Source organism: Penicilliopsis zonata (assembly GCF_001890105.1).
Source record: "Penicilliopsis zonata CBS 506.65 unplaced genomic scaffold ASPZOscaffold_12, whole genome shotgun sequence".
In the NCBI taxonomy this organism is placed as follows: domain Eukaryota; kingdom Fungi; phylum Ascomycota; class Eurotiomycetes; order Eurotiales; family Aspergillaceae; genus Penicilliopsis; species Penicilliopsis zonata.
In genome coordinates, this window is record NW_019208921.1 from 778,697 (window position 1) to 802,791 (window position 24,095).

Sequence of the window (24,095 nt, forward strand, 5' to 3'; positions counted from 1 at the left end):
CAAATAGGCAGACAAGGACGGATAGAGACGATGGTCCGGGGGGTGAGGGGGATTTGGCCCGGAGCAGAAAGATAAACAGAGCAGTCAATGCTAATACTAGTATTATATTCCACATTGTGCACGGAAAGATCTCACATACAGTTACTGGGGAGTCCTGAAAAAAAGAAAAACATAGTCAGAGGTCAAGTTGTCGAATGATGAGTTGTACAATGTGGGGTATATGACATGTCATAGGACATTCAGATGAATTCATTCAGATGAAATATATTTCTAATACTATATGACATCTTCAACTATTATATAGAGAATAATAAGAATCTTCCCAGTAGCCCTAATCCATATCTAGTGGACTAAGCTAGTGACATTATCTATAGTAGATGCAATATGCGCGCAGTGAACAAATGATTTATCTTTAGGCTACAAATCGATAGAGTATACTATTCTTCTATAGTAAGTTAAAGCACATTAGTATTAGATCTCTTATATAAGAATAATACAAATGCTGTTTACTTAGTCTACAGCCTCTAGTCATTAACTTAAGCTAAGATGAATATATACTTTATCTATTCATATCTATAGTCTATATGCCTAGTTGCTTCCATCTATGCTGCGATGTGTAACATTGACACTTAGGAATCAAGTGGGTAGAAGAGGGCCTCCTTATCGGGAGCCATCCTCTGTTGAGGAAATGATCAGTGGACTAAACAAATGGCGCTCTGGCCTGTCGGTCGGTAAACCATTCTATCCCCACTTCCCCTCCACCCCAACTTTATTTACAGACTTGACGAACTAATAATCTCATTGAGATCCAAAGGCAGGTCGGTATTTGGAAGACTCTTCAGCTGCATCAAGCATGGCCATGATGATTCCACCAGGTGAGAGAGGCAAAAGATACGCCGTCAAACCATGTTGAAAAAGGAATGCAATCCTTCATCATCTTAATTATCAACATTGGCGAATGAAATGCCATGGTATTTCGCTGCTGAACCCGTTTTTTTCTCGGCTACTCAGCACTCCGTGCTCCGTACTACAGATGTACTCTGTATGTATGTAGTAGCTCCACTCCTGTAATTACGTCAATTGACTAGCCCCCACTGGCTCAGGGCATGAACAGTATAATAAGCACCTGGCAAGGCTGATTGAAAGGAGGACTGCTGCAACTCGAGTCATCACATCCGCCTTGATTTCACCCGGTGGTCTCTTTCACTTTTTTCCTGCCCGTCTCTCTCTAAACCCTAACCCTAAAACCCTAACCCAGGAGACACCACAGTTATGCCGCCGCGGAATGGGTTTCCCGCCTCCAGGAGCTGTGGCAGCTGCAGAGCTGTCAAGCGACGAGTAGGTGATTCCATTTCAATAACCTACTCTATTCTCTGTCGACAAGTCTTGACTGATCTGTACAGTGCGACCTACAGACTCCCCAATGTGGACAGTGTATGCGCAAGGGGGAAAAGTGCCCTGGATACCGAGATGAATGGGAGCTCGTGTTCCGCGACCAGACAACCCGAACCATCAAACAGCACAAGGCGAAAACCGCAAGAAAGATGGGCTCCATCAGTCACTCAACTCCATCTGCTTGCAACCTGAACGCCGGCGCCGGCGTCGACCTCCATTCCTTGGGCCACCAACAGTTGTTACCCCCAGCCGTCACCACCAGCCCGATGATGCGGCATCAAGTCTTTTCGTCATACCTTGATGGATACTTCCCCAACGAGACGGGATCCTCAATTGATAAATTGCGATTTATCATTTCAGGCATCTCGGCGCTGCCTCGAAAGAATATAATGCTAGAAAAGGCCCTCTCCGCGCTACCATGTGTGTTTCTAGGCAAGATACACTCGGACAACCATCTCTTGCAGCATGGGCTTCAACTGTACAACAGTGCCATCCAGTACATGTTGTATTTCATCAGCCGCAAGGCGTATACTGATGACATTATCTATACCTGTGTCATTTTCCTGCAGATCCAGGTGAGAGGTGTCTCGCTTTCTTTGTGTTTCAACGGCCGCCATCACTTATACTTACCCAGGCCCACCATTGTCCATCCAGCCTGGGGGAATGGCTTGCTCATGTAGATGGATTGACCGCAATTATGAAATACTATGATCCCAAAACGTTTACCAGTCCCATCCTGGCTGTCATCCATGGCCAATACCACCGGTTCAAAGTGGTAAGAAGTCGATCCCCCCCCCCCCCCCCTGACTGTCAATGACCATCCCCTGACTGATCGGCCATCATAGCTTATCGCGAGGCTTACCTACCATTCCGAAGAGACAATTGCGTGGTTGAAGCAGCCCTTTGGGGGAGACGGGGCGATGAAGGATTTCATCATGAACTTGGTAGAGATCTCACGCATTGCTGCTGCTATTGACACCATCGACGTCTCCGATCAGAATGCTTGCCAATCTCTGCTGGAAGACTCCCTGGCCCTGGAGAAGAGCCACATGGATTTATACGCCCAGATCGACGGAAATACAGGCGGAGAGGCCCCGACATATGCCCGGGGGGAATTAAAGACCGGCGTACCTGCCACAGACGACTTATTCGGCCCTGCCTATCGCTTCTCCTCCCTGGACGACGCCCTGCTCCATATGTTCTTCTGGCTGTCGTTATCGTTCGTGCATCCGCTCATCTGCCAGTGCCAGGTTCTTGCCAAAACCGAAGCGCCGGGCAACTATTCGCAAAGTGAGGCACTCCGCATTTCCACCTTCTGCGTCAACCAAGCGGTCCGATGTCTTCCGTACTGTGGGCAAGAGGGCATGAATCTATGGGGCATCTACTACGGGGTCCTCTGCGCCGTTCAGGTCGTCCGGGTCTACTGCCACGTCCGGGATTGGGATCGCTTTCTTTGGGCGCAGGATCTCTTCGCCTATCTGAAGGCGTTGGGCTTCGACCATGCTGCTCACGTCGGTGACATCTGGGCCGCGTATTGGTTTGATTCGAGCCGGCACCATTTCTACCGGACCATGGATTACGGAAAGGTGACCGACCAAAAGGACTCGATCTACAAGGGGACTGAGGCAACATCTAGCCATCAGAATGGCTGAACATACTACAGGTCTTTTGGATTTACTCCGGAGTAGAAAGCTTCGTCATATCAATACCCACTATAATACGATGGATTAGAGATAGCTTCTGTCACTTTTCCCACTCAATAGTTTCTATTCATTAGCTGTCGACAGGGTATGGCCACTGGCGCAGCAATAGATATGTGACTATATGATGGGGCGTTTCACCTCCATACACATGTAACTATGATGATGAGGCAACACTAAACCCAACTAAAACCACCAGCATGATCAGACTAGTCTATAACGGGTAACCGAGATGCTGGAACAGCCACATGGGATTGGTTGAATTAAGATATTGGACAGACAAAACGCTGATTGGCCCGGTCAAGCCTGTGGGACCGATCCGGTTCCTGAATGTGGTTTAGCGTAGTGGAGCAAAGTGCGTTCACGCTCCCATTTGATTTGGAATTCGGCTATTGGAAAGTCACACTTTAATCCCAATACAGGGACCAGTTCGGTGGGGGCTGGGGTCCACTATCCTGTCACTGCCTGACAGTTATTCCCTTGACGCTATCCAGCTGCCATGGGCTATGCTTGCTAACTATACAGGATAGATCCTTGTCTGCTGCAGTCGGGAGTATCTCAATTTCCGCCCGTGTAATAGAATGACGTTGCTCACTCCTGGCGACAAGTTTTAGCTCGGCTCCAAGCAAGTTGCATGGACTAGCTAAATGCCAATGAACCTTAGTGTATGGTAAATTAAGATATACTAGTAACTATGTATAAATGATCATTTTGATTTCATAGAGTATGTGTTATACCCATCAGGTCTATTAAGTTGGATCATTATGTAGTATACTGGAAAAGGTCTCTAGACAATCTATGAGCCAGGAATGATACCCATTCTCTTGCCATCTCTGAGGCGCTGCAACATACTGATCGCCTGTTGGAACCCCGTGGTCTTTGCAATCATATCGAACGTTTGCAGAATCCAGGTGTACCTTGCAGATGTCATGTCTGTGCAAAGGGCAGAGACAAACAGAGGCCATTGCAACCGGTATACGGCTGCAAAGCCTGGTGCTCCCAGGATGAAATGGTAATCAACGGTAGCGCAAACATCCTCCACCATCTGGCTGAGGATAGCAGTCGCCTGAACCACGAGCTGTTGACTTTCAGATCCCAACTGATGCGCCAACGATCTGATCATTGTATTCGTAACCATCCGTGCTAGACGATAGTGATTCCACATCCCGACAATGTTGACGTTGTGATACATGTGATAGCGATCACTGTGCATTGGGGTATAGACATTGTTGGGAGGGGTGTCAATAACTGTATACTGCCAAGCTCGGCCCAGGGACATGGTCCATGATTGCAGATCGGCATCAAGCTGGAGAGACTCTTCCATCAAAGGCATTAGAGTGCCAGCAGTAGATCTGCGGGCCTGGTCAACCCGGATACAGAGATGACTCAGTCTGGTAAGCATCCTGTACAAAGCTTCCACGGGCCGGGAGTTGTCATCCCGCTTGGTTTCTGCCAGATCCAGCAATTCTACCATTTGTGGTGAATGGTGAAGCTTGTATCTGAAGAATATGCAGCTTATCACCTGCAAGTAGTGGCATATTAGTATGGGGGGGGGCCGAAGAGAAAAGATGTTGTAGACAAGGGTTAGGGTTAGGGTTTAGGGTTAGGGTTTTGACTGACACTCTGTAGTCTGACGGTGGTGAATAGCTCCAGCCCCAAGTCGGAGTCCAGTTGCTCTACGCCTCGTAGTTCAAGAAGCCTTATCGCGCCTTCAACGTGGTTCATCCACGTCCGCTGCAAATTCGTGAACTGGTGACTTATCATCTGGATGTTGATTAGAATGCAGGCATCCACAAGTTGGGTATCAATCATATGGGGGGGGGAAGAAGAGCCTCACCTCATACGTACTGAGCAGCAACACCGCTACCAATGTGGCATCAGTCGTTGCCTGCGTAGGGTCTCGTAGTGCGTCGTTGGTAGCCCGCAGCGCCGTGCCGTATGCCTCGGCTGCCGAGCGTTTGAATTTCGGCGGCAGCATTTGCATTCTTGTCATGCTAGCCATTCCCAGCGCCTTCATGGTGGCTCTGAGCGCAGAGGAACCACCTGCGCGCGTTAGATCGGGCAAGTACCACATCATGCCTCGGTTTTGGGCAGTGCCCACGTAGTAGGTGTGAACGTGGGATATGGCTCGCTCATCGTTGGAGATGGGTGGAGAAATGATCTGCTGCTGCCGTTGATTCGACGCAGTTGATGGTGCAAGCCGGGCTTCTTCTGCCTTCTGGACGACTTCCATGGTCTGATCATAGATTCTTAGAGCGTTAGGGTCTCGATACCCGGAGCATTTCTGATGCACCCTCAGGCACTGCGAGCACGAGGGGTGCCGCCGATCACACTCGATTGGTCAATTATAATCATGATAATAAAGATGACTGGTTATTCAACACATACTAACAGACGCCGCTTGCGGCACAGAACACAGCCAAGCGCTGGCTTTCCTCTGTACACCGTGGTCATTATTAAATGAGTGGTTCGCAAGCAGCTACGGAGACTAGGTTTTTGACTAGTTAGTACTAGGAAAATAGCAAATTTAGACAAGTCAATGTGGAAGGAATGGTGGGATGGAAAATGATTAGGACAGTGGATTCAACCCCCTTGGCAGCTGGACACATATAACTACCCAAGATCTGCGTCGTCTTGCTGAGAGGGGCAGCCCGCACCTTTTCTTGGCCCCCAACACCCGTCCCAGCCACCCAACCCATGTGCCGTGGCAGGGCTGAGGAAGGATTAATCTTTACCCGCGCTAGTCTGCTTTGGGTATAAGTACATTTGATGACCTTAATCATGATGAATAGAAAATGTCTAGAGAGATATCAAGTTAAGATTTCTAGTTTAGGGATGCACAATATATCTTGAACCTCTTTCTACCCTCATTAATCATCCTCTTTTTACTTTCACTATAGGGATTACTATCCTCTAGCTCATTCCCTTCCTCATCTTCAGTACTTCCATCTTCATCTAGAAATAGAATTGCACTTTGAACATACATTAGCATTCTAATATAAATAAAGATAAAGTATTATTGAATTTAAAGTCTAATTTAATAAGTGGGTGAATCAACCAATATAGTAATTTAGGGATATAAAGAGAGAATGCCTCCTAAGTATATGAAATTAGTTCCACTAGCCTCACTGATCGGCCTAGTGATCACCATCATTGGAGTCTACAGACCATTGTTGAGGGACAGGGTTAAACACCAGATAATCTTAGAGCTCATCTTCTCAATGTGAAACCTCCAGAAGAAGTTGTTCATGGCCATTTGCTCTTTATGCTTCTTCTACCCAGTCAGGATGGTCCACTCCGCCATCTACTCTACCATCAGCGATTTCTCTACCTACAAGGCCTTAACTGTAGATGACAACGCCACCATATACCTTTGCATGTCTGTTCTGGAGGAGATAATCGCCATGGCCATCAGTCTTGCTTTTTGAATATTGGCGGTGCGGGAAGACGACTTTATTAGGCGTACTCTAGTGCAGGAAGGCCCTGAGGGGAAGCTAAATATAATAGAATATTTTTTATTAAGGGGATGAAGCCTTGTAAATAGCATTTCTATTTCTATATATAATGTTAGTGAGGGAAGAGAAAAGGATAGTGCTGTAGTGCTAGAGTTCATTGACATATCTCTAAAAGCGATTCTTTCTCTTGGTGTCTTTATGCGGCATGATGATTTTGGTGTATTAAGAATAGGAGTTATAAAGCTTCTGAGCTCATGGTTAGGGTTATAGATTAGGGTTCATGTCAGTCAATGAAATCAATTCAGTTGACTTTTGACTACTCTACCTTCTAGGACCCCTAAGGTAGCTAGTCCTGTATTACTTATCTTGCGATTGGTACTGCAATATTATGGGCCTTTCTACTTCCAAGTACTCCCTATTCTGGATGTCAAATTTGCCAGCAAGATAGCTATAATAAGAAGAGTAGTCTGTCTCACTTCCTTACTTACAGTACAATTGAATACCACTACTTTTCCATCTCCTCAGAAAGAAGCGTAACTGATTTATTTGGTTATACTTTTTAATACTAAAGAAATGGCCAAACAGGGTTCATCTAGACCTTGAACCAGATATGTATGCCAAAGGCTACGGTATGTCGAGGTGCTACCACTATTGCATGAATTTCTCATTGTGAGCTCTTATACTTTTACTCCTAATTGCTTAAATATATACAACAATACAATGGTGATCAGCCAAGATCTTGATTCAGATGCTCTCTGATATATTAAATATATTAAATCCTATATCATAGACTGTTATATTCATGAAAAATATGTCATACACATAATGTCATACACATAATATGTTATCATAGATGATCACCAAGTGGCCAGACCGAGATCGGTCTCGAAATGGGCATCAATAAAGGGAACAATGGCATCTCCAAAGTCGGTGGTATCCAGAGCCTCCTGCGCAACCTCCGGCAGACACTCCCAGGCAATCAAGGGCTGGGTGCCTCCAACAGTCGTGGTGGTACCGCAGCAGTGATCCAACGGCCAGATGCTGTAGTAGTCGATCAGCGGCTTGGTCCCGTCAATGCTCAGATCGGTCGTGCAGTCCCATTTGCCGTGCGCAGAAGGGCAAATGGCCAGGATGTTGTCGGCAGAGGTGGACGTGGCGTCGCTCAGCCAGACAATGGCTCCCTCCCAGTCGTGTCGGTGGCCCAGCCCGGACGACGGCTCGTCCTTGGGGAAGTACCACGCATACATCAGGGCGTAGTAGTCGCCGTATTCGGTTCCGCGCACGTAGATCTGCCCGGTGTTGGACGAGCAGTCGCCGTCTTGGGCGCCTGTGGGTTTGAGACCGGCACTATGATGAATCAGTAACAAAATCAATACATATCGGTGGATGTATCTACTTACTTTGTCTCTCCCTCGGCATTGACGGCCGGGAAAGGAACACAGCCGTTTATGACGTAAAGATAGGGCTGGTAGGCCAGGTAGACATCGCCCGTCGTGTTGTCCGGGACAGTCTGCGGGAAGCCGACGATCTCGTCCGAGGCGATGGTCGTGCGGCGCTCGAGGGGGTTTGCCAGAGCGGGCAGGACAGTGGCCAGGAGAAGGAAGAGCATATTGATCAGCTAGCAAGATGAGATGGGAGGAGAAAAGGAGGACATGCGCTTGGCTATGAGGAGAGACCATGAAGAACTCCTGGTACCTACCTGTATTTATATGTTTTATGTCCAATCAGATAACTATGCTGTGCACGTTGCCATGGTCGTATTGAGTAAAGATCATCATGCCCAGAGTCTTCTAATTCTGCACTTACCAGATGAAGGAACAAGTCCGTGAAGACATGTGAAAGTGCATTTAAACTATTTAGCTATCCAGTTTATTTACTCAGCAAGATATTAAATTTAGCAGAGAATCTATTACTTTGCATACCTTTAAGTATAGTTAGCTTATATACATCACTGGCAGTATATACTGTTAATATGGTGTAGTAAAGTATTTAAACCTATATTTCATCAAGTTCTCCAACTCTATGCAGATAATGCTATAGAGTACTTTGCAGAAAACTATAGACACTAGTGCTGGAACTATATAAACACATGGCATTAAAGGCTGCTATTAGTGGATTATTTGAAAACTATATAAACTAGTGATATGCATGTATCACACTACGTATAGTATCTATATTATGCACTATATTACACTATAATAATAATACTATATACTATAACTATTAATGTATAGCTTTATATATTAATAATAACAATTATTGAAATTCAGCTCCGGTTGTTGTACTCCTATACTATCCCCTTTAGCTATCTAGATACTTTCCTGTATAAACACACTCGATGAGTGGACTGCAGTGTAGTATTGGTGTATACTATAGCTGCAATGTAAATGAGTTAAGACTGTAGAATAACTCTCATCGGCATAGCCAAAGTATGGGCATACCAAACTCCCGGTTTAAGTCAGTCAATTCCAGCTCGTACCGCCAGAACAACACCGCAAGTATCAGCTTCATCTTGAATACAGCGATGTCTTGTCTTGGGCGTCAGAGATGTTGAGATATTTTGAGGAAAACGTGCTGTAGAAGTCATCCTTGGTGGCCGGTGTCGTGGCCATGGCTTTCCCGGATGGCGTGGGTGGCGGCGATGGAGACGGCTATATTGCTGGACATTATGTATGGCGGCGGTGCGCGTGTGCTTATACTACTAGACTACTAGATAGTTGTTGTTGAGGCCTGTAATTGAAATGCTGGGATATCGACACAAATGTTTAAAATCATTGAAGTAACGGGTGATGAGGCAGGGGGTGAATATTGTAAAGAGAACATAATTGCGAGGCCGTACATAGATGTAGAATGGAATAGAGGCAGAGTAGAAATAGAGTGGAAATATCTTAACGTATAATAAATACTACCATTCGAAACTCATCAATTTTATATTGTATTGTTCATGGTACATCTTCCAGAAGAGGGTTTGGATAGCTTCAACCCTCCAGATCGACCGAATGACTCAAAAAGTCCCACACGCCAGCAGCTATGGATAAACTGCTACAGATATAGATACGTCCGATTGATTGATCATATATGTAACACAAGATATCTTCTAGGATTTCCTCTCCTGTACATGATCACCCCTTGTCTAGAAGAAGCGTTGTCAACCTTCAAGGCCCCCATATCAGTCAGATTAATCAGCCTGATGACGGTATGGTTACTGTTAGAGTATTCCATGTCCTCTAGGTCGATGTGAAGGTATCTCCCCGACAAAAATGACTGTTTCAATGCGACGTGCTTTCCCCGCCCTCAGCCAGATGAGTCTCGAGTCTGAGACTTACAAGGCACGAGCCGAGGGAGCTGATCATTATTGAGAGGCCTATTGTATTTCTCTGCAAGACGTTGGAGCAGGCCCTCCTTCCACATGGCCCACGCCTCGTTGTCGGGCCGAGCCTCGTCCGCCTTCCCCACGGGGGCGATCCGTGCCCCGCGTGCTTTCCCTAGCGAGGCATCTACCACTACAAATCGATTGTACAGCAGGTACTTGGAGTTTCCCAGTCTGAAATAGAAATATCCTAGCGATGAGGGATCCCTGCCGTGTGTAGTGGTTTCGTTATCTTGCAAATCATCGTGAAGCCCGGTTGCGTTGTCCGTGGAACCCTCGCCTCGTTCGGGCTCAGATCCCAGAAGAGCACAATCAGCGAGAGAGTCAGCAGTGCGATCAAGTAATCGGGCCAGTATCATTTTGACCAGCTAAGAACACAAAGTTAGTTTGTAATTAACCTACAATATAGTTACGAGTAAGTGATATATATATTAGCTGGATGTCTGGTTCGTGCTGAGCCACAACCTTTACCTGAGGAGTAGTTCTGAATAGTGAGAGGAATAATTGGTGATATAAAGAGTCATATTATCATATATAAATATTTCATTTACTGCAGGACTGCTATACTGCTGCATAGTCATCTAAGATGTAAGTAGTAGGAGTTTATGTACAGAGAGATCTTCATAAGATTGCATAATTATGCATTGCATAGTAGTGCGTGATATTTTGGGAATAGCGGGTATGCAGGGAATTAAGCATAAATAAGAGCAAAGAATTCGATATGGGGTACGATTGACCTCCAACAGAACACAAGTAATAATACCTAGAAAGTAATGTCAAGTGTAATTCAGACACTAATGATATATATATTATCATTTAAAATAACCACCTTATCAATAATTTATGTTTCTCATTGATGATCTGAGTGAGATGACGTAGGTCTCGGGATCTGACTGAAATTGCCTGCAGACCCACATCAGTTCCTGATTATCAATTCCTGATTATAAATTCCTGATGATAAATTTTTCTTTGCATTATAAATTTTCTGTTTCGTCTCTTTATTTTCTTCTTCATTTTCATCTTCATTGTCTCTATTTCATACTGTCAAAATGGTTTCCTTCAATGTCTTCCGTGGCTCCAGTGAAGGCCGCATCGTGACCGACCGGATCAGCCGCTCGCTGGGCCCCAACGAGGCGTACGTGGAAACGACGCATTCCGGCCTCTGTGGCACAGATGAGCATTTCCTCAAGGCTGGACTCGTGCTCGGCCATGAGGGAGTCGGTATCGTGCGTGAGGTTGGCTCGAACGTCTCTTCGGTGCGGGTGGGAGACCGCGTTGGGTTTGGATATACTCATTCCGTGTGTGGCGACTGCACAAAATGTTTAACCGGTACACAATTCACACATATACATTGTCCATCTAGCACATGCTAATTGCTCAGGTTGGGATCAATATTGCCCCGAGAAGAAAGAGTATGGAACCAACGACCATGACAACGGATCGTTCAGCGAGGGCGCCATCTGGGATGCCAAGTGTCTGGTCCCCATCCCCGCCGGGTACGACTCTGTGAATGCCGCGCCGATGATGTGCGCCGGCGCGACGGTATGGACGATCCTGAGTGAGTACGGGGTGCGCGCAACGGACCGGGTGGGAGTCATGGGCGTCGGCGGGCTGGGCCACCTGGCGATCAAGCTGGCGGCCGCCAAGGGCTGCCACGTCGTGGTGTTTTCCAGCTCCGAGGCCAAACGCGAGGAAGCCATGGGCTTTGGCGCAGCCGAATATCACGTCTTCAAGGCCGGGGAGAAGATTGAAGGCCTCCAGCCGGTCAACCATCTCATTCTCTGCGGCAGTGGCGGCGTCGATTATACTGGGTGAGTGAAGAAAAACCCTAACCCTAAACCCTAAACCCTAAAACCTAAAACCCTAACCCCCCAAAAACTTACTTATAAAACCCTAAAACTTACTTGTGAATAGGCTCCTCCCCTTGCTGGATACAATGGGCTCGGTCTACCCTCTTACCGTCGATCTCAAGCCCACGTCGATCCCGTTGCTCGCATACACCGTCCGGGGCATCCGCATCCAGGGCTCGCTTGTTGCTTCGCGCCAGACCCTGCGCTCACTGATGCAGTTTGTCGCCAAGCACAATATCACCCCGACGGTGATGACTTTCTCGCTCGACGAAGGGGGCATCGAGGAGGCCATGAAGACGTTGCGTGAGGGCAAGATGCGCTACCGGGGGGTGTTGGTCAAGCAGAATTAATAACGACATAACAGTATGGATATAGGGTTAGAGTATAGGGTTGGAGTATAGATTCAGAGGGTATAGAGTATAGAATATGTACAATAGATTATCAATAGACGATTATACTTATGGTCACCCTAATTCTGCCTTCAAAAGGATCACCCTGGCTAGGTGCTGTGCCTGATTTCTTGACCCAATCAAGCACCCTGTATACTAGTTACCCAGGTACCTCGAGACTTGGGTACCTATACTTGGCTGCCTTGCCCAGGAAGCTATACTTAGAACCTCATCGAGGCTTGTACCTGACAAGACTGCCGGGTCCCCCGACTGGTGCATCTGATCTGGCAATAAGCTTATGTAGATCATTTGACTTTATTTGAGATGCTTGAGGCATTGGATTATTTACAACGTTTCATAGAGCTAGAAATGTAGTTAATGTAGACTATAGTACATATATATATATTCCAAGGAGCAACAGTAGGTCTATGAGAGATATTTTGATGTAATATTTTTTAATATTTTTTAACATTTTTTTCAATATTTACCAAATTTTATTTAATATTAATTTAACTCTGGCATATGATTGGCGATTGGTGCAGAATCCACTAGCTTGATGAGTCTAGACTCGAGTATCCATCCCACTTCGGAGGTATACTTCTTCCAACCCAGTAAATGAATCCTTCAGTATCAATCGGTGGGTCAGGATTGCCGCATTGCCGATGCTGTTCAGAGGTACTACATAGATAAGGTCGACTGCGCATAGAGGTAATACCTCCTGTCCTATGCTGAATATATAAAGGTAGATCCATATACACTGTAGCTTACAAAGTAACCATGATCCTAGACGTAGTTATCAATATTAAAAATGCTCGGTGACACTCATAGTTTCAATATTAGAAATGCTCAGTGATACTCATACTTCTTTGTATGTTCCGAGCCAGCCGACGACTTCCTTTTCAGTGTCGGGAGCAGACTTGGCGCCCCATCGTCTGACCCTCCGGACCGCCCTCCACCAATCACAGCACTCACACGTGCACCACCACCCGTCCACGTGACCGCGCCGGGGCTCTTGGCACACGTCGACCGGCATATTCGGAGCATGGACGATGTGCGCTTTGAGCATCCCATCCGGAGTTAAGCAGTGAAGTGGCAGGATGGCCCGATGCCGTATTTCCGGCAGCCAGTTACCTGGTCGAGTATGGCTCATGTGCCGGAGAGACGAGGGAGCTTCCCTGGACGGTGAGTATTATTATTATTAATGCGCCGGTGCCCGCTTATAAACCCTGCGCTGGCCTGACCCTGCGTTTTGCCCGCTTTTCCTGGTCTCTCTCTGGTGTAGTCAACCATCTCGACTCTTACTCTGCATCTTGTGTGTCCAGCCCTGCGATTATGTCGACAGCAACAGCGCTCGGGAGGAGCTCGGAGAGCAGCAGCTCGCTGGACGATGTGGCGCGGGCCAAAGTGCAGGCGCAGAGCACGCCGCCGGCGAGGACGACCAAGGAGCTGAAGCACAAGACGGCGGCCCCGAAGCGCTACAAGACCGTCTGGGCGGCGCTGCGGTACCTGCGCCATCTGACGCCGCAGCAGGTCGACGACTTCATGGCCTCGTATGTCATCTACAACCTGGACTGGTCGGACGAGGGCGCGATGGTCGCCGCCCTGGGAGAGAACTACCAGCAGCGCGTGGGCGAGTGTCTGCGCGCCTACTACGGCGTGCTCAACCACCTGTGCGCCCTGGGCGACGTCGAGAAGATGTACATCCCGCCGTGGATGAGCCGCGGGGCCTCGGTGCGCGAGAACCAGCTGCTGTACGAGCGCTCCATCGCCGACGATCTGCGCCTGCAGCCCGGCCAGCGCGTGCTGGATCTGGGCTGCGGCCGCGGGCGTGTCGCAGCGCACATGGCGCGCTATTCGGGCGCCCTGGTGACGGGCCTCAACATCGATCCCAACCAGATCGGCCAGGCGCGCGCGTTCAACCAGCAGCGCGGCCTGTCGAACAGCTTCGTCGTGCAGGACTTCAACTCGCTGCCGCTGCCCTTTGACGACGCCAGCTTCGACGGCTTCTACCAGATCCAGGCCCTGAGTCTGTGCAAGGACCTGCCCGCCCTGTTCGCCGAGATCTTCCGCGTCGTCAAGCCCGGCGCGCGCCTCTCGCTGCTCGACTGGGTCAGTCTGCCGGCGTACGACGCCGGCAATGCAGAGCACGCCGAGCTGATGCGGCGTGTGAAGCCGCTCATCGGCGCCGTGGGCACGCCCACGCCCGCCAGTCTGGAACAGGCTCTGCGCCAGGCCGGCTTCGAGGTCGAACGCTCCGACAACGCCAGCATCGATGGCCTCCAGGCGCCTCTCATCGAGACGGTCGACTTCTACTTCCGCTCCATGCGCCAGCTGATCCTCGCCCTCGTCAAGATGCACGCTCTGCCGCCGCACTTCAAGACCCTCATCAATCGGCTGTGTCTCGACGGCGAGGCCTTTGTCAAGATGGATAACATGCGTCTGGCCACAACCAGCTATCGCATCATCGCCAGGAAGCCAGCTGCTTGAATCCTTTTTACCCCCGTATTTGATAATCGTTTATACCCTTCTTCATAGATGGCGCTTGGGCATGTTAACTGTATATACCTTTGATAAAAACCCCTATATCTAATAAATAGTATATGCATTGTGCTTGATCTCAGGGTATATCATGCTGTGACTCGACTGACGCGAGTTTGAGAAATGTCACAAAGCCTGACCTATGCCCTATGATAAGTGTATCATCGACAGCGACGGCAACAGTCGGGCGATAGTCATGGGGAAGCAGGAGGACTCTTTTAGTGCCTGAAATCACCCAGTCACCGTCCACAAACAAGTCTCGGCTGTCTGATCCATTCCAATCAGGGTAGAATGATCGGATATCCAATCGACCATAGTTCGTGACAATTCTTCGACCGTCCGCTGAAAAAGATAATCTGTGGCCCTCAAGCTGAAGCGACCGCTTCCCAATCGTGTCGAGAGTGGCCAAGTCCCAGAGTTCAAGAGTTGATTCGCGTTCTATGAGCAGGAGTTCCGAATCAGGAGAGACAGCGAGAGGATCATACTCATCATTTGGTAATTGCACAGATTGCCTCAGTGTTCCTGAATCCATGTCCCAGATTTCAACAACGTTCTCATAGCCCTGCCAAGCAATGAGAAACCTTCCATCCGGCATCCAGATTACCTGGAAGGCCCAGCATATTCTACCGACTTTCACTGTTTGATGCAGCTGGCCGCTGCTCACATCCCAGATCTCAATGAGCTTTCTATCTTCTCCAAACGGCCCAATCGCCACAAACCGATTGTCCAGGGAAAGTTCCAGTAGAAAGCTCCACACACTTTCATCTAAATATCCATGGAAAGTGTGTAATAACGTGCCGGAAGCAGTTTCCCAAACTCCTATTTTGAGGACCCTTTTGGGCAATGGGCTATTGCCATCCTGTTCAAAGTGGGTATCTTCATGTAAGAAAAGCCTGTTATCAGAGCTGAATATGAAGCGCCCAGCTTGAGAGCAATTTTCAATGGTGATCCAGTGCTCCCCCGTGGCTGGGCCCCAGATCACATCTTCACCGGTCCGAAAGACGACAAACTCCATGTTAGGCGAGACCGCGAGTGGTTCGTCGCCATACCGGAGCGTCTCCAGAAACATACCAGTGTTGACGTCCCAGAAATTCAGCTCCTTGCCGAAAGAGACTGCTACTTGGTAATTGGATGACAGCTGGACCGATTTGACAGAGACATGCTTCACACTGCCATCCAGAACTGGCCGTACAGAAGAATCCCAGAGTTGAATTGTATCACCCGGAGAGGAGGATGCCACCAGTCCCAAATCGGGGGAAAACGACACATCCCTGATCTTGGAAGGACCTACAAGAGACATTACAAGGGTTCCGCTTGCAACATCTACAATTTGTATCCCATGGACGAGGGTGACTCCAAATGTATACACTCCATGTTCTCCCACAGATGTAAGCAGCGAGCCATCCGGCGATAATTTCAGGACGACGCAATGAAAGTTGGGGATTCGGTGTAGGAGCTTGTCAGACATGAGGTCCCAGATGTCGAGCCATTGGGCAGCATTCCGCCTGTCTTCCTCGCCGTATATCAGCAGCCTGCTGTCGGAAGAAAAGATGACGTCCTTGAAGCTGCTGCCGTGAAACTCTTTGGCCAAAGTTCCTGTGCGTGGGTCCCAAAGGCAAATCGTGTTGTCCTCGGATAAAGACGCCAGCCTGGTACCATCCGGAGAGAATGCCACCCTGGTCACGGCAGCGGAGTGGCCCCTGAGCTTGTATCGTAATTGATCACCGTTTGCATCAAGAGTCCATAGTAGGACTATATTCTTTTCACACGCGGCCGCCAACATCATGTTGTCTTGAGACAATGCCAGATCCATGATTCTCTCCTCGGGCGCTTCAAGGTGCCTGCGCGGCGTCTGGGATCCGACATGCACTATTTCAACAGTGTTTGGATTTAGCAACATGATCGCCAGGGTATTGTCGTGCGAGAAAAACCTCATGATATTGTCTGTCGACCCGGGTGTCTCGTGTACCAGGAGCCCGGGAGACACGTCCCATACTCTAACATACCCATCGTCGCACAAGGACATGAGTCGCTCTCCATTGGCCGAAAAAGTGGCTATCGCGTCGGGTCCGCCCCCTGGTTCATATGTCTTGAGCAGGGCCCCAGTCGCTGTGTCCCAAAGGCGCAGGGAAGAAGCACACACAACCAGTTTCCCGTCCGGCGACAAGCATACTTCTCCAGAAAAACTCGACCGATGGGCTTCAAATGTCTGGAGCAAGGGGCTCCAGTCCTTTTCGACTTCGGGCAGCCCGACAAAGGTTTTGGGAATCTCATCTTGGAATTGCGCCCGTACCACGCTGAGCTCGGGGCAGTAGATCAAAGCGGAGACATACAATTGAAGAGGCGCTCTTTCGATGGTCGGCCTGAAATGAAGTACAAACCGACGTGCACCATGGACGAATTTCCGCAGTTCTATTCTTCCTTCCGACGGGAGGCTGAATATATATTCCAACAGGTCCAGCAGAGCTTGAACGGCTTCAGTCATCTTTCTGGTAAGAATCATTGCCTCCAGCCAGTGCAAAAGATGCTTGGTCAGGAAGGCATGGATGCTACTACCGCTGGTACTGTTGCCGTGGTCATCGAGGGGCTGAATTTTGGCATTGCGAAGATGTTCAACCCAGTATTGACAGGCGTATTGGACGTGCGGAGGAAGATGACAATTGACACGAGCAAGCGGGACATCGAGCGTAAGGACGGAGTGGTCGGAAAGTTCACAGACATCTCTTTTCAGGGATTCGCACATGGCCTGCATGCAATATTCCAACAACTCCCGATGGACCTTCTGCTGGTCTATCCAGAACTCCTGTCCACATCGCTGCTCATCAAGCAGAAAGTCGCGGAATGATAAATGCAGGAGCTGGACGGTGGATGTTTCTTCATTATTGGCCTGTTCTTCTCCCTTGGACAAAAGCGAATACAATCCATCAAGGGTTTCGTCGATTTGATCTCGCTCCGGATAGGGCAACAGGTTGGCGAGAGCTGTGACGGACAAAGGCTCCAACAAAATGACAATCGCACCAACGACACACCGAAACATATCGTATGTATCCTCTTTTTCATCATCCAGGACGGCTTCATCGAACAGGGAATGCTGCAATATGTTTCTGTAGATGGTATCCAAACTCTGTTGAGGCAAACCCTTTGACACGCGGTCGTCGAAGATCATCTCCATCCTGCTCTGCAGGCGAGCCTTGGTGAGTGATCGCTGCTCGCCCAGAAAACGACAAACAGTGGCTGCGTAGATGAATAGACCATCGCTCTTGAGCGCCAACCGCTTGGTCTTCTCCTCTCCGGGCCAGGCGTCGGAAAGGACATACCTGCGCCCGATCTGGGAGAGTTCGTGCTCCAAGAAGAGTGTGATGTCGTCTTTGACACCGTTCGCGTGCACCTGCACCTTTTGTAGTTCCCGTTCGCCGACTGCGGTGTCGGGAAGATTCAAGAAAGAAGTGCGAATATGGGACTCGGGTCGACTGGTGATGAAGAGCTTCAAACGGAGGAGGGTGGTGGTGAGCCTTTCGGCCTCTGCGACAAGACGTAGGAGAGTAGAAATGTCGCGGCTAGATTCGCATTCGTCAAGCGCGTCAATCACAACGACAAGAGTCAAGGGTACCATAGTGCGTTTCTCCAGGGCCAGTAGGGGTTGAAGGATGAGGTGCTTCCACTGATTGCTCATTGCTTCGTTGGCGATGTTTTGATGGTCCGAAATTGCTTGACAGATATCATCCCTGAGATCTGGAAGCGAGTCGGCGAGCTGCCTGCAGATGGTGGTGAAGAGCTTGCGGGCATTGTTCTGCTCAGCCTTTCTCTGCTCGAAGAAGAAGCTGGCTCCCAGGCGGACGTGATCGGGGACGGTCTCGCCTGCGACTAGGGACAGTCTGTCGTGACAGGCAGCGGCCAGAGTGCGAGAGATGGTTGATTTGCCGGTACCGGCCATTCCTTTGAGCCAGTAGATACATTTTCCACCCGGCGAGTCACACCAGGCATGGATATGCTGAAGAAGCTCGACCTGCGTGCCTGCCAAACAAGCCGATTTGTGTTGATCGTCAAACGAATTGAACGCTGCATTGGGAGCAGGCGACAAGCTACCAAGTAGCTGTGCCTGTTTCGCGGACTGGAATGATTGTCAGTATACAGACTAGCGGTGCGTGCTGTCAAGTAGGTACCTTTGCTTCATCTCTTGCCTCGACCATCAAAGTCAACGACTTGTTCAGCCCCTCCTGGAGCCCGTCCAGTTTGACCTTGACGCTGGGAAGAACGTGGTCATTGAAGACTCTGAGATCCATGGCGATCGACTTGTCGAGATCCTTGATGGTTTCGAGTATCTCCTTCCAATCGTCCGTCACCGTCACGTCTTCCCAGAGCCTGACGAAGCCCGAGCGCGAGAAATGTTTCAACAGACGCATCTGGAAACGAAGAACAGCCGCGTAGAGGTGAACAATCTGGCTGCGGATGTGCGTCGCAAGAGTGTCCATTGCCGTTGCCTGACGCGACAATGCTGTTGGCGCTGCTTGAATCCGGCCGTCCTCTTCGATCACCCGATACCGAACCAGGAGACTAGACATGGTTTCAAAGGCGTCGGCAGCGTCTCCGTCTTGTGTAGCAGCCCTGACGACCGGCGTCAAGAGCAGCAGCACACCAGCCCATGCCAACGCTGCGTGTGGGTCAGCACCCACGGCCACCGAGACGGAGTCCTTGACGGCAAGAATGCCCCTGACAACACGACGGAGCTGATCCTTGACCACGATCTCCTTTCCCGCCACAGTGAGAGTGAGCTGCGAGGAAGAGATCTCCTGCAGCCGCTGTTCGACTATCGCCTGGAGGTTCCGATCCGTAGACCCTGTCCCGTCGTTCCCTCCCTCCCTCTTGTTCTGTCCCTCATCTCCCCCCGCTGGCTGCCATCTCTGTACAAGGGCATTTTCGTACTCGTGGATGAGCTTCTCGTCTTCCGATCGAAGCTTTTCGTACGCCTCTTTCCAGAGACCGGCGAGCTGCAAGCTGGTGGCAGAGCTGGTCGATTTGCTGACGTTGGAGGAGGTTGAAGATGGACTGGCAGCCGCGACAGAAGAGGAAGGCGCGGGCGGGGAGCGGAGATTCTGTTCTGCCGGGCGGAGGGAGGGCGTCTTGGATCGTTTATGCGATGAGAGACGATGAGCGAGACGGTCAAGTCGGGATTGCAGAGGCATTTTGGCGAGGTGGAGATTCTATGATGGTGAGTCTAGTCTATGTGAGAAAGGAGGGGCTCTACGTGGCAATGAACCCGCGAGGCATACATCAGGCTGAGGCTGAGGCAGTAGGCTGAGGCCTTAGGCAGTAGACTGAGGCCTTAGGCAGTAGGCTGAGGCATTAGGTAGTAGCCTGAGGCATTAAGGCAGCAGACAGAATAAGGCAACAAGGCAACAAGAAACAAGGCATTAAGGCATTAAGGCACCAAGGAACAAAGAAAAGGAACCAGGACAAGGAACGAACGAAGGATAAGACAGAATGACAAACTTTTATTGTATGAAATCTAAACAAGACTATTTATTCCCCAATCTCTTCATCGCAACCAAGGTCAAGCCACTCAGCCAGCAAATGACCGCCATGCCGGTAAACAACCATCCATTCCCGATGGCATCCATCAAGGGCTGGGCGACGACACAAGCAATACAGGCCAGCGAGTTTCGCAGCAGGTTATTCAGCGCAACTCCCGTGCTAGGCTTGCTAGGCACAAACTCGGTCAGCATGGTGGTCGTGACGCCGAAGACGAGCATGTTCCCGACGCCGTAGAAGAAAGTGGCCACGCAAGGACCGAACCAGAAGACGTGTTCGCCTGCGGTCCAGCCGTAGGTGAGTAAGGCGGCAGGATACAACAACCCGGCGATCCAGGCGTTCAAACCGATGCGATCGGCGGGGATCATGATGAGATTGTTGTTCTCGTCGTAGCGACCGGCCTTTTCGGCGGCCGCGTGCATGATCCGGTCTGTCCAGCGGCCGCCGAGGGTGGCAGAGAGGATGTACCCGAGCGAGGACGGGACGTACATCAGGCCGACGAGCATGGTGGAGAAGGAGTACGGAGCAGAGGAGAAGGTGGCCTGCACGGAGATGTTGAGCAGGTAGTAGCTGGCGAACGTGATGCTGGCGTAGTAGACGGTGATGAAAATGGGCATGGAGCGCAACATGGGGAGAAGCGACAAGGGGGCAACGAGAATGGACCAGATGGACGACTTTTGCTCTGGCTTTTCTCCCTCTCCGGGCGTCTGTTTCGGCTTGTGCTTGGTCTCAGGCAGACAGAAGAACAGCAACAACAGGACAATCACCCCGTAGATCACCATCACCCACTGCGTGCTCCGCCAGCTCCATCGCAGGGCGACAGCACCCCCGATGATGGGCGCAATCAATGGGCCCAGCATCGGCCCCAGGAAGAAGATGCCCATTGCCCGGCCGCGCTCCTTGACAGCCCACAGATCGGCGACAGTCCCGGCGCCCACAGCCTGCACCGAGGCCGATGCGCCGCCCGCCAGCACGCGCATCAGGATGAACATGACGATGCTGGAGCTAAAGGCAGAGAGAATGTTGAAGACGATGAACAGGGTGAAGGAGGCGAGATACACCGGTCGGCGCCCGTACAGTTCCGCCAGACTCGACCACCATAGGGGGAGGAAGGCGATGGCGAGGGAGTAAAAGGCCACCGACAGGTTGGCGATGGAGGGGGAGGTATGAAAGTCGGAGGCAATAGACGCGAGAACCGCTGTGGAAGGAGTATTAGTATTAGATTTTGAAAGGAGTATAGGGAAGTATCGTACGCATCAAGATCGTGCTTCCTAACGGCGCCGCCGCAGCTGTGAGGGAGACGATGGAGGTGAAGAGCCATTTATGGGGGCGGGGATGCTCTTTCGAGTCATCCAGAGAGGAAAAGAGGGGGTTCATCAGACGCATTATGATGGATAGATAGAAGATAGAAAGCAAATAGAATGGATATGAACGGCAACTTGTTGAATAAATAATCTGAACTGCACGACATTCTTCCGCAGCACCCGCAGTTTCCGCAATACCCGCTCAGTCTGTCGCTCTTGATAGGGAAAACACGGCGAGAAGAAAACCTTTCGGGTTGGAGTAAGCGTAAGGAAATTCATTCTTAGGGTTAGGACATTTGACCTTTCTACTATGACATTAGATGCTCAGATATACGGATCTCCTGTCGGACCATATCATGCAGCTCTTCCTAGGGATGTGAAAATAAGTGTCAGATAATTGACATTTCAGGGTAAAATTCATTGTCAATTGACTGTCAGGTAACCCTATTACGGCTAGGATCCCTATCTAAGCCTATTTGAGCTAGTCCTCTAATAGTAGCCTATAGAAGGAGATTGAACCCTAGGGTTTGTAACAAAAATGATGTGATTTTTGACAGTCAAAATGCAAACTTGATTGTCAAGATTACTAAGCAAAGATTCAGTAATTGTCAGACAATTGACTGTCAAGACATCTTTAAGGGATACTCCGGGTAAAGTATTTCTCTCCGCATTCAATTCCAAACTCATTCCTCAATCTCCACAACCCGCAGCCATGAAAAGGATGATGAGGATGTCTGTATCACAGTCCAAAGTTATGTTAATATGCCGCGGTACGCATTTGCCCAACCCTAATCATCCCATCTAATGCTTGGCTAGGGGAGCCCATTAAACGCGAGCAACTTTTTGCATACACAAACGGGCGGTTTTTAGTGAATGAGAAAGAACAGGTGTTGAAACGCTATGCAGAATTCGATCTTGATGCTCTCTGCACACTGGTGTCCTCATTGCCCTCAATCTCTTCGCCGATCGAAAAGATCGAAAAGATGGAAGGGGGCTTCAACAAAGCGTTGTTGATGACTGCAATCAATGGGAAAGAGGTGATTGCTAAGATTCCTTGTCCGCGTGTTGTGCCACCAAAATATAGCACCGCGTCGGAAGTTGCTACATTGGAATATGGTACAGTAAATCCGACAATAGTGTTCAAGGGGTTCTCTCTGCTAATAAAAGGACAGTCAAGTCCCACACTTCTATTCCAGTATCAAATGTCCTTGCATGGAGCTCTGACGCTGCAAACCCGATCGGTGCCGAATACATCGTGATGGAAAAGGCCCAGGGTAGACAGTTGGTTGAGGTATGGGGTGAGATGAATCAGTCACAGCAGTTCAACACCATTCAAAACCTGGTCAGGTTAGAAAGTCAATTGGCTTCTATTGATTTCCCTGGTTATGGAAACCTCTACTTTGATCGTTCCATCCAGTCGTCAAACCCAAGTATACCTATCGACAATGGCTTTTGCATTGGTCCTTCCTTTGATGCTTCTTGGTTCCCACAAAATGACGGTGGTACTCATTCTGGTCCATGTGTGTATTTCCATCATCATGGAGAGCTGCAGAGTCCCTAACCAATTCTTTCTCAATAGGGGAAACCTTTTCTGATCTGGCTGTGGCTTTGGTCAATCGTGGCATTGAACATGTGAAACACTCCTCAACCTTTACGCCTCATGGGCCTCATCCAGGCTCCAAAGACGAACATATCCAGACTCTGGAGGCTGTGTTGACCATCATGCCAGAATTAGCCACCAGCACGTCACTACGGCGATTCTTGAAACCAAGGCTATGGCATGCCGACCTCCATCTGGGTAATATCTTTGTTTGTGACACGGATCCCACCAACATTGTCAACATCATAGACTGGCAATTCACCTCAATCGGGCCTGCTTTTATGCAGGTTCAGTGGCCGTCTTTCCTCTCCCCCCCTGACGACTACAAATTCGGGATGGTCAAGCCAGAGCTGCCGCCAAATTCTAGTGAAATGGACGAGGACGAGCAGGCGTATGCCATCACAGAGCGAGACAGAGCATTACTATCAAAATGTTACGAAGCAGCACTAGCGAAGAATCATCTTCAATCATATCTGGCCTTTACTCGGGTTGACCCCGCGCTCCGACACCTGCTGGCGTTCTGTGGCAACACATCAAAGACTGGAATAATACCCCTTCGTGATTCAATGATGCAAATCTCGGAAAATTGGAGCCAAATGGGTCTTTCTGGCTGCTGTTCTTATTCACCGACACATGAGGACCTACAAAGACACGCGATTGAGCTGTCTACATATCAAGATTGGCAGAGACTCAAGGCATACACTCAAGAGTTACTACAAACAGATGACGACGGCTGGGTTCCGCCGCAGCTTGATTTTGACCAGGTCAAAGCAAGGCATGCTGAATTGTTCAATCTTTATATTCAACGAGAAGCAGAAGTATCTTCAGAAGCAGAGGCAAGAAGGCTTTGGTTTTATGTCGAGAATAGGAGTGAACTTGAACATGAATTGAGGAGTCTGATTGTCATGAGCTCAATTAAAGTCCTTTCCTGGAGACACAGCCTGTAAATTGATGAAATCTTCTGC

At 49.3% G+C, this 24,095-nt stretch overlaps 10 protein-coding genes across 10 annotated transcripts; 5 read left to right on the forward strand and 5 right to left on the reverse strand.

The window, feature by feature from the left end:
- Positions 1-1,134: 1,134 nt before the first annotated feature.
- On the forward strand, positions 1,135-3,119 carry ASPZODRAFT_27137 (hypothetical protein). Its single transcript, XM_022728079.1, has 4 exons — positions 1,135-1,338; positions 1,404-1,970; positions 2,030-2,170; positions 2,241-3,119. Exons 1-4 carry the CDS (start codon positions 1,273-1,275, stop codon positions 3,045-3,047), a joined length of 1,581 nt encoding a protein of 526 aa, XP_022579637.1. The 5' UTR covers positions 1,135-1,272; the 3' UTR covers positions 3,048-3,119.
- A 772-nt stretch (positions 3,120-3,891) lies between these two features.
- On the reverse strand, positions 3,892-5,549 carry ASPZODRAFT_70392 (hypothetical protein; the record flags this gene model as incomplete). Its single annotated transcript, XM_022729668.1, has 4 exons — positions 3,892-4,617; positions 4,716-4,859; positions 4,933-5,427; positions 5,484-5,549. The coding sequence occupies 4 exons, from the start codon at positions 5,547-5,549 to the stop codon at positions 3,892-3,894; spliced, it is 1,431 nt and encodes a 476-aa protein (XP_022579638.1).
- A 1,792-nt stretch (positions 5,550-7,341) lies between these two features.
- Positions 7,342-8,196, reverse strand: ASPZODRAFT_100336 (hypothetical protein). Its single transcript, XM_022720761.1, has 2 exons — positions 7,951-8,196; positions 7,342-7,897 (listed from the first exon to the last, which is right to left on the reverse strand). Exons 1-2 carry the CDS (start codon positions 8,157-8,159, stop codon positions 7,408-7,410), a joined length of 699 nt encoding a protein of 232 aa, XP_022579639.1. The 5' UTR covers positions 8,160-8,196; the 3' UTR covers positions 7,342-7,407.
- Positions 8,197-9,811: 1,615 nt separating this feature from the next.
- On the reverse strand, positions 9,812-10,279 carry ASPZODRAFT_2111035 (hypothetical protein; the record flags this gene model as incomplete). Its single annotated transcript, XM_022727733.1, has 1 exon — positions 9,812-10,279. One exon carries the CDS (start codon positions 10,277-10,279, stop codon positions 9,845-9,847), a length of 435 nt encoding a protein of 144 aa, XP_022579640.1. The 3' UTR covers positions 9,812-9,844.
- Positions 10,280-10,940: 661 nt separating this feature from the next.
- ASPZODRAFT_134556 (hypothetical protein) lies at positions 10,941-12,395 on the forward strand. The gene is made up of 3 exons (XM_022723563.1): positions 10,941-11,249; positions 11,302-11,731; positions 11,835-12,395. The coding sequence occupies exons 1-3, from the start codon at positions 10,970-10,972 to the stop codon at positions 12,118-12,120; spliced, it is 996 nt and encodes a 331-aa protein (XP_022579641.1). The 5' UTR covers positions 10,941-10,969; the 3' UTR covers positions 12,121-12,395.
- Positions 12,396-13,491: 1,096 nt separating this feature from the next.
- ASPZODRAFT_144432 (hypothetical protein) lies at positions 13,492-14,646 on the forward strand (the record flags this gene model as incomplete). Its single annotated transcript, XM_022725003.1, has 1 exon — positions 13,492-14,646. The coding sequence occupies one exon, from the start codon at positions 13,492-13,494 to the stop codon at positions 14,644-14,646; it is 1,155 nt and encodes a 384-aa protein (XP_022579642.1).
- Positions 14,647-14,776: 130 nt separating this feature from the next.
- On the reverse strand, positions 14,777-19,880 carry ASPZODRAFT_70729 (hypothetical protein; the record flags this gene model as incomplete). Its single annotated transcript, XM_022729697.1, has 4 exons — positions 14,777-15,259; positions 16,067-16,397; positions 16,650-18,808; positions 18,861-19,880. 4 exons carry the CDS (start codon positions 19,878-19,880, stop codon positions 14,777-14,779), a joined length of 3,993 nt encoding a protein of 1,330 aa, XP_022579643.1.
- Positions 19,881-20,213: 333 nt separating this feature from the next.
- On the reverse strand, positions 20,214-21,603 carry ASPZODRAFT_70724 (hypothetical protein; the record flags this gene model as incomplete). Its single annotated transcript, XM_022729695.1, has 2 exons — positions 20,214-21,424; positions 21,480-21,603. The coding sequence occupies 2 exons, from the start codon at positions 21,601-21,603 to the stop codon at positions 20,214-20,216; spliced, it is 1,335 nt and encodes a 444-aa protein (XP_022579644.1).
- A 742-nt stretch (positions 21,604-22,345) lies between these two features.
- ASPZODRAFT_54014 (hypothetical protein) lies at positions 22,346-22,627 on the forward strand (the record flags this gene model as incomplete). The annotated part of the gene is made up of 1 exon (XM_022728465.1): positions 22,346-22,627. A coding segment is annotated over one exon (282 nt), but the record flags the coding sequence as incomplete, so codon positions are not given.
- A 161-nt stretch (positions 22,628-22,788) lies between these two features.
- On the forward strand, positions 22,789-24,077 carry ASPZODRAFT_70346 (hypothetical protein; the record flags this gene model as incomplete). The annotated part of the gene is made up of 2 exons (XM_022729662.1): positions 22,789-23,050; positions 23,110-24,077. 2 exons carry the CDS (start codon positions 22,789-22,791, stop codon positions 24,075-24,077), a joined length of 1,230 nt encoding a protein of 409 aa, XP_022579646.1.
- Between the last annotated feature and the right edge of the window lie 18 nt (positions 24,078-24,095).

Coding starts and splice junctions, on each gene's coding strand:
- ASPZODRAFT_27137 (XM_022728079.1), top strand. CDS start 1,273: ATGCCGCCGCGGAATGGGTTTCCCGCCTCCAGGAGCTGTGGCAGCTGC. Junction 1,339..1,403: donor GCAGAGCTGTCAAGCGACGA/GTAGGTGATTCC, acceptor TGATCTGTACAG/TGCGACCTACAGACTCCCCA. Junction 2,171..2,240: donor AATACCACCGGTTCAAAGTG/GTAAGAAGTCGA, acceptor CGGCCATCATAG/CTTATCGCGAGGCTTACCTA.
- ASPZODRAFT_100336 (XM_022720761.1), bottom strand. CDS start 8,159: ATGCTCTTCCTTCTCCTGGCCACTGTCCTGCCCGCTCTGGCAAACCCC. Junction 7,898..7,950: donor AATGCCGAGGGAGAGACAAA/GTAAGTAGATAC, acceptor GATTCATCATAG/TGCCGGTCTCAAACCCACAG.
- ASPZODRAFT_134556 (XM_022723563.1), top strand. CDS start 10,970: ATGGTTTCCTTCAATGTCTTCCGTGGCTCCAGTGAAGGCCGCATCGTG. Junction 11,250..11,301: donor CTGCACAAAATGTTTAACCG/GTACACAATTCA, acceptor CTAATTGCTCAG/GTTGGGATCAATATTGCCCC. Junction 11,732..11,834: donor GGCGGCGTCGATTATACTGG/GTGAGTGAAGAA, acceptor ACTTGTGAATAG/GCTCCTCCCCTTGCTGGATA.